At 39.6% G+C, this 12,666-nt stretch overlaps 1 protein-coding gene across 1 annotated transcript in view; it reads left to right on the top strand.

Annotated features, from left to right (window-relative positions):
* The window catches only part of DNAH11 (dynein axonemal heavy chain 11), a 314,532-nt gene that overhangs the window by 220,009 nt on the left and 81,857 nt on the right, over positions 1-12,666 (top strand). The window contains exons 62-63 of the mRNA XM_072764523.1: positions 3,512-3,646; positions 10,082-10,252. Coding sequence (XP_072620624.1) covers positions 3,512-3,646; positions 10,082-10,252 — 306 coding nt within the window. The remainder of the gene's footprint in view (positions 1-3,511; positions 3,647-10,081; positions 10,253-12,666) is intronic.

Genomic DNA, 12,666 nt, shown 5'->3' on the forward strand with positions numbered 1-12,666 from the left:
GAGAGAGATCATCTTTCCAGGGCAGAGCCCAAGGTATTGACCTTTGAATATACAAGGAAGGGATTAATTTGGGCTCTCATCTTACTATTCAATAATTAAAAGATGTCTTCTCTCTGATACCTATTCTGATAAGATGGTTAATAACCCCAAAAGTTTTCTTAAGATGTGGACAATTTCAGCACCTCTCCCAGTAAGTCACACCTCCCTCTCAGTCCAGACTGCTTCCTCTCCTGGACTTCCTGTTGCCCCCTCACCCATGTGTCTTGCCCATCCTCTCCTTTCTGTGCAATCCACACACATTTCCTATTACAGCACCATATATACTTTTCAATAAATACCTGGTGACTATTGAAAGAAAAACAAGTCCACAACTGTCGTTTTAGACAAATTTAGGATAGACATACTAGTTTTATAAAAATAATCTTCGTTGGTCAAAACTCGGTCAAACTTTTTCAAAGAAGTTGTCGTCTGTTGTGAATAGCTTCATGGAAATTGTAAGCAATTTAATGTTACTGGAAGAAGGGATGAGGGTGCCAGCCTCACATGTGATCCCAAACATAAGACATTGTGCAGTTGCAGGAGTAGTAATTCTTTGGACACAGCCTGCAACTAGCTGAATAGAATTGTTCGTGTCAGTTGTTTTCAGAGACCCGCGGTACAAGCAGAGGCTCACGTATCAATAAGCCTCCGAGCTAAGTTTGCAGACACAGAGAAAAGAAGACAGAGTAATAATTGAAATGTCTTGATGAAGAATGGGTCCCCTCGATCCCCCTACCACAAATGGATTTCCAAAGAGTAGTTACTAATGCAACAGAGTCTCTGTGGTCCCCACCAAGGTTCAATTCTATGTGAAGATGCCATGGCTGGTCATGGCAAGGACAAAGTATCTCTGCATAGCTTCTGTCTGTTGGTACCAATTAGATAAATGTTTGAGCCCAAGCAAAATTACAAGTTTTGCTAGCTTTGCCTTCGTTTCCTGCAGCCTCTGACTTTTCCTTGCTCCCGATTTTACATCTCCTGTTGCTTGCTTGCCTCACAAAGTAGGGATGTGTTGATACCAGCATCTATGCTGTGATAGCAGTTCCTTTATACCAGTGTTGGTCTGTATGCATTTGTTCCCTTTACTTGTTAGCTTAAGCCTAAAAGATGGCCTTTACTTGAAGGTTGAGAGAAAAAAAAATACTGAATTTGAGTGGACAAAAGGCTGCAGAGTCTCTCAAACATACAGGACCCAAAGATGGCCATAAAGAAAATCTGAAGTCATTCTCGTCAGGTCCCTGGTTCACAAAGTGGCAGCATCAGCATCACCTGGTGACTCGTTAGAAGTACAGATTCTCAGACCCAACCCCAGACCTGCTGAATGAGAAACTGTGGTGGGGGAGCCTTGGAGTCTGGGTTTTATCAAGCCTCTCAGGTGGTTCTGATGCAAGCTCAAGTTTGCAAGGCACTGATTTTAGGGTAGCTGATGGGCTGGATCCCTTGGGCTGAGTCCCTCCCGTCTCACTATATTTACTTCTAGAACCCGAGAGGCCAGGGCTGCCAAGACCTGTGAAGGAACCAAGATCGGAACCTACTTGCAAGCTAACAAGTTAGCCTGCCACAGTTTCGTGGAGGCAACAGAAGACCTGACACCTGGGGGTCAGGGACCAGGGGACTCTGTGATGCACAGCCAGCAGCATTGACGCTGTGCGTCGGTTCTCTGGTCCCCAGTCCCTGCGAGCCTAACGCACGGGGGACAAGCTGACATTGTACACCCAGTGGGTTAGTGTCAGAGCTGAGAAATGGCAAGCTCAGGGCCCCCCAGTATAAAGAGCCCTGCAACTAAACCTGCTCAACTTTTGCCCTGGAAAGAAACCTATCTTTATTCATCTTCCCAGGAGACAGTTCTGTCTGGCGCCCAGAGAGAAGCATTGCCTCTGTCTTCTGAGCCTCTTTGCTACGCAGGTATCTTAGGAAAGAGTCCAGAACAAAAGCTGCCAATGCTTCCACACAAGAGGCCTAGAAACAAATGCGAGAGACTGTGGTCTCCCAACATCCAGCTCCCCTTCCCAACTTCATGAAGGGAATGGATATAAATCATTTTATCCCTTAGTTCTGTGTGTATGTAGGTCAGCCCTATGAATTGGGTAACATTATTTCCATTTCTCAGATGATGAAGCTGAGGCACGGAGAGGTTAAGTAACCAGTCTGCCATGGCTGCTGCTTAGCTGGTAGCAGAATCTAAACGTGAGCACAGGTGTTGGATGCCAGAGCTCACATATGCCCCTGTGTTTTATAAAGCCACAAGCCCTTTTAATAACCTAAAACAGATGTTTAAATATTATTTAATCTGATTTCTAGATGCTGATGTGTAATTATCTTCTCCACTTCTCATCTATTTTATCTTATTTTGCACGTTAAATAGGACACATCTTTTTCTTTTAGAGGTGCTGCTTTAACGATATAAACTAAATAATGATATAATTGGGTCATTGACAAATATATATAACCTCTAAATTACAAGTGATATGTGTTCTACAAGTTTCCTTATTAAATTCTCTTGGAACTTGTCACTTACGTACAAAAGCAGTGTTACGGATCTTATTTTGGATTGTTAGAACTTGGCAGATAGCAAGATGCTATAGTAAGGAGTCTCCCAAGTACTGATAGCTTAGTCAAAGGTTTGGGGTTTTTTTGTTGTTTTTGGGGGGGAGAGGGGGCTATCAGTAACAGAAACCTACTTAGAAAACCTAGGCCAAAAAGGAATTGAGGATAACTTATGGAACGCTGAGGGAAAGAAGTGTGATTTGGTCTTAGGAGAAAAGAGATCCAGGAAATGAGAAGCTGCCATGAATATTTTTTAGTGTCTCTCTAGAGCTGTGTGACTTCTCCTATTCTTTTTCTTTCTCCAATGTGATTTTTCCCCTGCTCTCCAGCCCAGGTGGCCTTCAAAATGTATACCTCTTTCCAGGTCTTTTGATGCTAAAGACGGTGACATACCTCTGACTTTCAGTCACCCATTTCCAGAAGATAAAATCTGATTGGCCCAGGCTGGGTTAGGTTGATGAAGTCTGGAGGGACTCAGTCGTTAACGCCCCTCTTCATTGCCTGAGTTATGGATCATTGAGAAATAAGAAAAGAGTCAAGAGATGGAGAACCAAAAGATGACCATTATTCTGAATAAAGGTGGTACTGGAAGATGAGGCTTAGGTTAAAGAGAGAGGGAACAGTGCACCCAGGCTGTGTTTGATTCTGGAGGGCCTATCCACCTCCCCGCAGCGGTTGTGTGCACTCTGCTTGAGTACAGAAGGCAAGTGAAAGACCTCATGGTGAAACTGGTTATCTCCAGTGGCACTGATGTATTTGTTACCACTAATCCTTCTTCTCCAACATACGTATGCTAAAGGGGCAAAAGTCAAGGAGGCAGGAAGGTTGGTTTCATTGACCTGAAGGTAATATATGTTTCAAGATGATTATACTCTTTCCATTTTACCTAACAATGGCTGAAAAGCTAATTTTAACTCTTACCTAGGATTTGGATCGAAATCTGAGCAGACTCACAGCTTCATTTGAAAAAGCAACAGCCAAGAAAGTCCAATGTCAAGAAGAGGTGAACCGAACGAACAAAACTATTGAACTAGCTAACAGGCTTGTCAAGGAACTTGAGGCAAGTTGACTTTTTCTTCCAAAATTCTAACTAAAATATTCACGTCACCCCCCTTTTTTTATTTATCTTTATTTGCTGTCAATAATAACTAAATAGACGTGGAATCAACAATGAAAGGAAATAATCACTTTTCATACTGTAGTTGGAACTGTCTGAAAGAAAGAAGAGAGGGATTCTTTGCATTTTTTAGTATAGAGCCATGAACTTAGTGGTTTTCTAAGATACATTAGAAACCAAGGATAGGTATTGGATAACTGCGGAATCAAACTGTTGTCTGATCCTTTTAATACACACTTGCAACTAAGTTCTACCATCAGAACATTTTTTTAAATATTTATTTATTTATTTATTTATTTATTTGAGAGAGAGAGAGAGAGTGAACAGGGGCAGAGGGAGAGGGAACCCGATTCGGCTCTCAATCCCAGGACCCCAAGGTCATGACCTGAGCTGAAGGCAGACACTTAACCAACTAAGCCACCCAGGTGCCCCCATCAGAACAGTTTTTAAAACTAGGCTTGGTTGGTTGGTTGGTTGGTTGGTTGGTTGGTTTTTCCTGTGACATCTTTTCACAAGTAACTTGATATACTAATGTTAATAGTTACGCCCTCATCTACACACACCATCACGTCTCGTGCTTGGAGCCTTTGCATCTGTTCTTCTGTCCTGAGCTGCCCGGAGAAGGTGACTTTGGGGCCTCCCTGAAAATCTGCTCATGAGAAACTCAGTATTTTCTCGAAGCTTCAGAGGTGAATGAGACCTTTGACCCGAGAAAGATCAGAATGACCCAGGGAGCGAAAATGGGCTGTAGTAGAAAGATTTGGTGGATTTTGAAAGATTCTGTAGACTCAGCAACTAACCAGCTTGTGGGGCACGTTTGGTAGTTTTTGTAGCTAAACAACGAGGGGGCTTTGCGGCAGGTCGAGAAGTGCTCTCGGCCTCAGCTTTCCTAGTCTTCAGGTGGGGATAATTACGTTTCTCGGCCAAATAGTCATGACGATCAGAGACAACGTGGTGCATTTATTTTGTACTAAACGGGGAACTTTGGATTGTAAAGTCAAATAAAATGTCTTGTGGGTAGAAAAAAAAATCATTAAAAATACTGTGTTCTTTATTATTATTGTTCCTTTTCTCTTTAGTGTGTGGAGATTGTAATTGCCAGCTAGGCACAAAAACTTAAAAGCATTTGGTCTGCATTTAATTCTACTGTTCAGAGTGGGCTGTTTGTATAAAGAATGTGTAATGCAGTGATCTAGTTTGTTTTGTTGCAGCTTTCTTTTTCACTTCTATAGAGTGTCATTTGCAATATGCCAGTTTACTGTTAGTTTCAACATTCCTCATTGATAAGAGTCCTATGAATAAAATAAATATGAAGATAAAGCTTTATTCTTTAGTGTTAGAAATATATTATATCTAATAACTAGGCTCATTAGTAGAGCAATGTATTAAAACAATGTTTTATATAAGAAGTGTTTATCTTCAACACCAAATACCTAAGTATATCAATTACTATTTATAAACAGAGCTCTCAAACACTCCCCAGAATTTTCTTTTAAGTATGTCAGTGAAGTAACTTGTTATTTGAACATTGTTTTAATCATTATAAAACACTGATTACTGTAAGTCTTCATGATCCTGTGGTGTTGATAAGAACCAGTAGGTTTGTATCAAATAAAGGTATATTCACTAAGGACTTGGCAGACAAAATTAATGATGTCAATTTAAGTTAATAAAAATCTCCCAATGTGACTTGGAAAAAAAATTAAAATTATTAAAAATTATTAAAATTATTAAAATTAATTAAAATTAAATATATATTTTTTAAATTTTTTACTATTTATTTTAAAGAGTGCAGCAGGCAGGGGGAGAGGGAGAGAGACCAGCCAGCTCCACGCCCAGCACAGAGCCCGATTTCACAACCCTGAGATCATGGCCTGAGCTAAAATCAAGAATTGGATATTTAACCAACTGAACCACCTAGGCACCCCTATTAAATAAAGGTTTTTGAAACAATTCTTTTTAAAGTTCTCCTATTTGGACATGAATGGCAGAAAAACATACAGCTTTTGTTCTCAGGAAGGCACAGATTTCATTTGCTCTTTCATGTATAATATATTCATATAATAGAATATTATTTGACCACAAAAAGGATTGAAGTTTTGATATATATTACAACATGGATGAACCTTGAAAATATAAAAATAAATGAAAATAAGTGAAAGAAAACAGACACAAAATGCCACATGTTGTATTATTCCATGTATATGAAATGTCTGGAATGAACAAAGTTCCAGAGACAGCAGATTACCAGTTGCCAGGAGCAGGACAAGAGGGCAGAGTTTGAAATGACTGCTAATAGGTAATAGAAACATTCTCAAATTAGTGGGATGATCATACAAGTCTGTGAATATATTAAAAGCCACTCAGTTACATACTTCACAGGGTGCATTTCACAATACGTGCATTAAGTCTGAGTAAAGCTGTTATTTTTATTTAAGTGCTACCTAAAAGTATATAACTGAACTATTAGAAATGCATTTAGCTGAAGGTGATAGAAAAGTTGTTTACAGTGACTTGAACAAATAGGAATTTATTTTTCACATATGACCAAAAAGTTCCACGGGTAGGCCATTATCAGTGTTGATTTGGGGAATTAGTGATTGGACACTGAATCTCTTTGTACCCTTTTGCTTCTCTATACCTAGCATGTGGTTCTTCACGCTCGTGCATTCTGCAGCATGGTCACAGATGGCTGCTCCTCCTCCAGATTCACAGGAGAGAGAAAATAACCTGTAGTGGCTGGATTTTTCATCTAAAAGATGAAAAACTAAACTAAAAATAAATAAATAAAAGATGAAAAACTGAAGTTTTCCTTGAAACCCATCTGAGAGACAGCCACTTATGCTTCTTTAGCCAGAACTAGATTGACCACATCTATCTATAAAGCCCAGGAAGATGGGGAATAGAGTTCTCATCGTTGGCTCTGCTGATCACAGTTCATCTCACGGGGATGGAAACATCACCACTCATGAAAAGCAGACTTCTCCTAGCAACAAAGGAGGGAGAATGTGTGTCAGGATAGGGTAGGTTAGGCAGTTGCCTAACTTTTAAAGTGGACTTGAAAAAATCAAATGAAAATTTACTACAAATTGAAACCTGTCACCTCTCTAACACTCATAGTTCATTGACCATAAATTCATGGACCATCCTGCAAAATCTTCTCTTTGCATTCCATCTCAGTAATCACAAGTCTGTTCTTCCAGTGATTACAGCCAAAAGCTGTGAACTCCGTCTTGAGTTTTTGTTCTCCTTCTCATGACCCATACCCCAACTCCATCAGCATATTGTTTGGGCTCTACCCTCGAAGTCCATTCCAGATCCCAGCCTTCTAACCCACACTGGTTCAGGCACCCATTCCTCATCCCTCAAGTACTGCCCTGGCCTCCACCATTGCCCCCCCAAATCTACTCTCCCTGTTGCAGCTGAGTAATTTTTTTTTTTTAGTTTTGTTTTGTTTTGTTTTGTTTTTTCGCAGCTGAGTTAAAAAAAAATAAGCTCATTCATGTCTTCCCTTCCCCAGAAGTTTCCAGTAACTCATTGTCTAACTCAAAGTACAGTCCAAAGATTTTCCCTAGCCTGCATGATCTGGCTCCCAGATGCCTCTCTGTCCTTAAGCCTGTCCCCTTCCCTCTGGCTCCACCTTCACTGGCCTCCCTGTGCTTTCTCATATTGTCAGTCTCTCTTATACCTGTGGCCTTTGCCTTTTTCCTTCACATGGCTTACACATTTCCAAATGACATCGCTAGCTCCCTCACTTCCTTCAGGTTGCTGCTAAACGATCTCCTTATCACTTGGTTTCACTCTGCCCATATATACACACCCATACCCCCCCACACACACACACGTGTACCTCCCTCCCCCCCCAACACATACACCCCATTCCATAACTCTTCTTCCTACTTAGCTTTATCTTTTTCACAGCATTTGTCACTACATTACACAATTATATATGTATGTATATGAATGCATATATTTTTGGGGAAGGTCTTTTTTCCCTAACTAGAATATAAGCTCCTCGGAAACAGGCAGTACGTCTATTTTTTTGCACCACTCGATTCCAAGTAGAGAGAATAATCCTTGGCACATCATGGACACCCAGAGATACTTGTTGAATGAGTGAATGCTTGAGTTTGGGGAGCCTCCTGGTTAAAAAAAAATCTGTAGCCCTTTGAATATTTACTCTTCTTAGATCAGTTGAGAAATTCCACTGCTACTAGTGGAGTTTACACCTGTTCCCATTGGAAGTGATATGATTTAAGTAGTTTGAAGTGTTAGTCATTTGTGAGGTAACGAAGAAAATGAAAAAGTGCCATTTAAGTAGACTGCTTCCTTGTAAGTAGGCATCGGATGTCCAAAACTTCTATGAAGGAGAAAACAGGCTCTACCATGTGTCTCTAACACACGGCAATGTTTTCCAAAGTCTTCGCTTACTCATGATGATGTAGACAAGGAGAGGAAAGAAGGTGAAATCATGTTAACTAGCCAAAAACAACAAATTACATATATATTTGTATACACACATTTTTTAAGGATTAATTGAAGATGTCAGACCTTTTTCTTTGAGGATAAATTCTTTCTGACTAGAACAGGAGACAGTTAACTTCTGAAAAGCATCAAGACTGATGATTTTGTCTATATAGCATTGACCTGGAAGCTATAGTCTCAACCATTCAGACTAATAAATCAGGCAATTTATATTTAATCATTAACTAACTCCTGAGCTGAACAGCTGTTCAAAATTAGAAATGGGTCACCCCAGCCAGGATGACATTACAGGCAATCTATAATGCATTAGAATAAAATTATAGTGATTTTTAACTGTCTAGAAATTTATTACAGGACATGTTCCAACTCTTAAACCCTTGTTAGCCAGTGTCAGTAATGATTTATGTTGCACGGGTGGTATAGTGAAATTATTGACGATTTCAATAGCCAATAAGTCTATGTTTAGTAAATCTTCAAATTTCAAAGCTGTTTTGGAGAATGAGGTGGGTGCACTTTATTGTTTATCATTTGCTATCCAAAGACAACAAAGATGGAGGAAAGGCAAATGAGAAATTTCTCTTCAAAATTAATGGATATATGGTCTGTAGCTGAGGGGGGAAAGTAATGAATTCTATAAAAAGGGCTAAAGAGTTGAAGTGCCTTAGTGTTTATATGGCTAACTTGGGGTGATCTTTATTAGGCAAAGCAAGGAGACAATCTTCAAATAACTTTGATAACCATTCTCACTTGGTAGTCTCACAACCTCCATGTCGTGGGTATTATGGTAGTTTGCAGGGAACTGGCATTCCAGTCTGTTCTGACATACATCATTTTTGCTTTCTGTGTTGTCTCTCTTCTTTCACAAGCAAAGCTGAATTCCACAGGGTTCTTCCTTGCTTGTACTATCAGATTGCTGACTTTTTTCAGTTGCTATTAATTTGCATGTTCTTAGAATGGAATACAAATTTTAGCATGCATTGAAACAGTGAGTTAGTGAGCTATACTTCAGTTAATCCATAGATATTTATTGCAATTTTATTCAAATCCAATATTGAGGCCTCTGCATACTTAACCTGGAAATCAGATTTTAAATGGCTATATAGATGGCTATATACAATGGCTAGATACAAGGACTTCAGCAGCGTTCTTTGAGTGTATTGTCTTCAAGACTAGTGAAATCCTCCTGATTTTTTTTTTTTTTTTTACATAGGCTCTAGGTTCTTCTGCCAATAGAGTGATCATATTAGAGAAATAACCCGGGTTTAGTAACTACCAGTGTTCTTCTTTAATTAATAGCAGCCGAGATAGGTGGCTCTTTAAGCTTTACATTTGATAGATGGCTCTTTAAGCTTTACATTTTAGTTATTGATATGAGTGCTATTTGTCATTTTCCCTTGGTCTATAATCAGCTGATAGCCATATGTTTAAAATAATGTTTGTGTAGGGTGGTGTACTACCATTGCTGCAAAGCAGAAGGAATGCAGAGCAGCCAAGCTGCCATTAAAAATCCGAATGTAAAAAAATAAATAAATAAATAAAATAAAAATCCGAATGTCACTCAGTCCTGGCTGAAGCCCTTGGCCCTCCACTCTCAAAGGGATGGGAAATTCTATCAATTTTTGAAGAGACAATTAGAGCACCCAACAAGAAGGAGATGGGAAAGATCTAATGCCATATTGCAGTAAATTACCCTGAAGAGAGTATGAGAGCTCCCTTCGTAATCATGGGTTTCAAATGTAAGAAAGATGATGACAGTCATGCAGTCGAGTTCTTTTCCCTCTAAAGGCTTTGCAGCACAGCGTAGTAGACTAAACCTGAGCTGTAAGGTGGTTACGTTAAGCGTTTGTTGTGGTGTTCACCCTGCAGTTACATCTGAGTAACTTTGCCTTTCAGTCAGAGAAGATTCGCTGGTGTCAGTCTATTCAGTCATTTGAAGCTCAAGAGAAGACCCTCTGTGGAGATGTTCTCCTTACAGCAGCATTTGTGTCTTACGTTGGATCCTTTACAAAACCGTATCGCCAGGAACTGGTAGACTGCAAGTGGGTTCCCTTTCTCCAGCACAAGGTAAGCCCCCCTCCTTAGCTTGTCAGCATTTGGAGACATTATCTTGGAATTTCAGTAGAAAAACCCAGTATGTCTACCAGGTTCTTTTGTACCCCTGTCATGACTGACTGACTAGAAATTCTAGTATGATGAAGACATTTCTTGTGTGTCACAGTGTTTCTTGTTTAAATGATGGTTTCAACACAGGGGTGAAGAAATAATAAATTACTTTTTCTACGCTATAGCGATATAGTTACACAACTGCTTTTAACAAAACTGGTAACTGAAATCAAATTGGGGTTATTGTTGGGGTATAGCATGAAACTTAGTTCTCTTCCTGATGTGATGGGTTATTTGTTAAAGCCTTTTTTTTCACCCCTATTTTCAGATTAAAAGTGAGCATTTTGTATGCAATTATCAAAATAAGTCATCCTAAATCTAAGAATCCAAACCCATGAGCAGAGTGAAATCACAGCTTCGGAAGATTTAAAATCATCTAGTTTATGGTAGTCCTTGTACAAAAAACAAAATGAAAAAAAGAAAAAAAAGGACAAAATGAAGTCACAGAAGTCTAAGTGACTAAGGTGGTGTCGTAAGGTCGGGTAGACTAGGAAGTCAGGAAGTCTGACTTCTAGGCCCTTGTTTTCTCTGCAACACTGTGGCATCTCACTTGACAAAAGCCCTTACGACATCCTATGTCTCTCTGTAAATTAATGCTCTGCGTTAATAATAATACCTCAATTTTCACAATAGTTGTTTTCCTGACATAAATACATGTCAGGGGAACTTGTGCAGATGAAATAAAATGAAATGATTGAGGGAAAGTTCATTATTAAAGGCATTCCATAATTAATAACTTTAAAAGAACAATCCTTTTGTAATGATTTAATATATCTGTGGTATCACACATTTTTTAATGTCAAAGATTTTCAAAAGGAGCTTATCTCTATACTGCTCGGAAGTGCAAAGCTTCTCTTAAAGTATTTCTCCCCAGACATAGGCTTTCACGTAAGAGAATAAAGCGTTCCACTAATACCGTCCAACTCCAGCTGTGTCATGAGCTTCAGAGTTTGAGCTGCCTGACTCTGCCCTTCCCTTTTTCTGTTTCATCTTCACCAAACTTTGATCCTCTTTATGGGTGTCTTTGCCTGGATCACCCCATAAGTAATTCAGATGGACAATTGTCCTCTTGCATGGTCTTCTCTGCATTCTCCAGCTTTCTCATTCTTTCCAAAATTATAAGGAAATTCACCTTCTTCTTGTTCTGTCCAGAGTATTGAACTTCACCTTGTCATCTTAGTGTTACAATTCGGTGTAACATAGTCCTGACAGTAGGAACTTAAGCTACCAGTCATTTTATAGTGTTTAAGTTGAAAACGTGCCTTCTCAAATTTAGTTTTATTTTTATTTTTATTTATTTTTATTTTTTTTAATTTATTTTATTTATGATAGTCACAGAGAGAGAGAGAGAGAGAGAGGCAGAGACATAGGCAGAGGGAGAAGCAGGCTCCATGCACCAGGAGCCCAACGTGGGATTCGATCCCAGGTCTCCAGGATCGCGCCCTGGGCCAAAGGCAGGCGCTAAACCGCTGCGCCACCCAGGGATCCCTCAAATTTAGTTTTAAAATTGATCTTTAATCCCTGGTAGAGGATTATTTAGGGTGTACATTTCCAGGAAGTTTCCTGTCAGCCGATGGGTATTTTCCCACTTACTCCAAAGCCCAAATATTAAATAAAATCTTGTTTTGAAGAAGTCATACAAATAAAACAATAGAATTGATTGACTTATCCAAAATGTCTCAACATTCTGACCTTATCCCCAAAGCAAAATAGCAGTTTTCTGATGATATGTGCTGAACACATTGTCATTTTAACTACGGGCCTGTGATTCCTGTAGCCCTACACCCCTCGCAGTGCTCTGTCTTCCTCTCTTGAACCCACAGGCACCCTGCAGACTGAGAGGTAGCCCCTAAGACACGACCAGCTTACTCTTGCACTTATCTCTGGGCATAGCTGGCTAAAGGAAAAAGATGATTCCAAATTATACGAGCGATGTTCCTTTGGAAGAGTATTCTCTGTCTCTAGGACACCTGGCAGAAAGTGCTACATAAAACCTAACCAGTGTTTGTCATTCTAGAAAGAAGGTTCCAGTTTCTGAGCTAGTTTTCTTTGATGGCTTCTAGATTCAGTCACAGCAAAGTGGGAGGACAGTCACATTCATGTGAAACCTGTGCCAGGGTCCAAGAGGAGCTAAAATCACTTAATAATTCAATTTTTAAATTAATTTTCCTCTAAAGGTGTTTCTTCGTCCTGTCCTCTCAAGAAGCAACTGTTGCTATTTCTCCTCATTAGATCAGGGTGTTTTCTAGAGCTCCACCTCTCTGTAGGTAACTGTCTCCTGAGTGTCTCTGGCTTGTCAGTTTGGCCCAGGTATC

This window comes from Vulpes vulpes, chromosome 7 (assembly GCF_048418805.1).
Source record: "Vulpes vulpes isolate BD-2025 chromosome 7, VulVul3, whole genome shotgun sequence".
NCBI lineage: Eukaryota > Metazoa > Chordata > Mammalia > Carnivora > Canidae > Vulpes > Vulpes vulpes.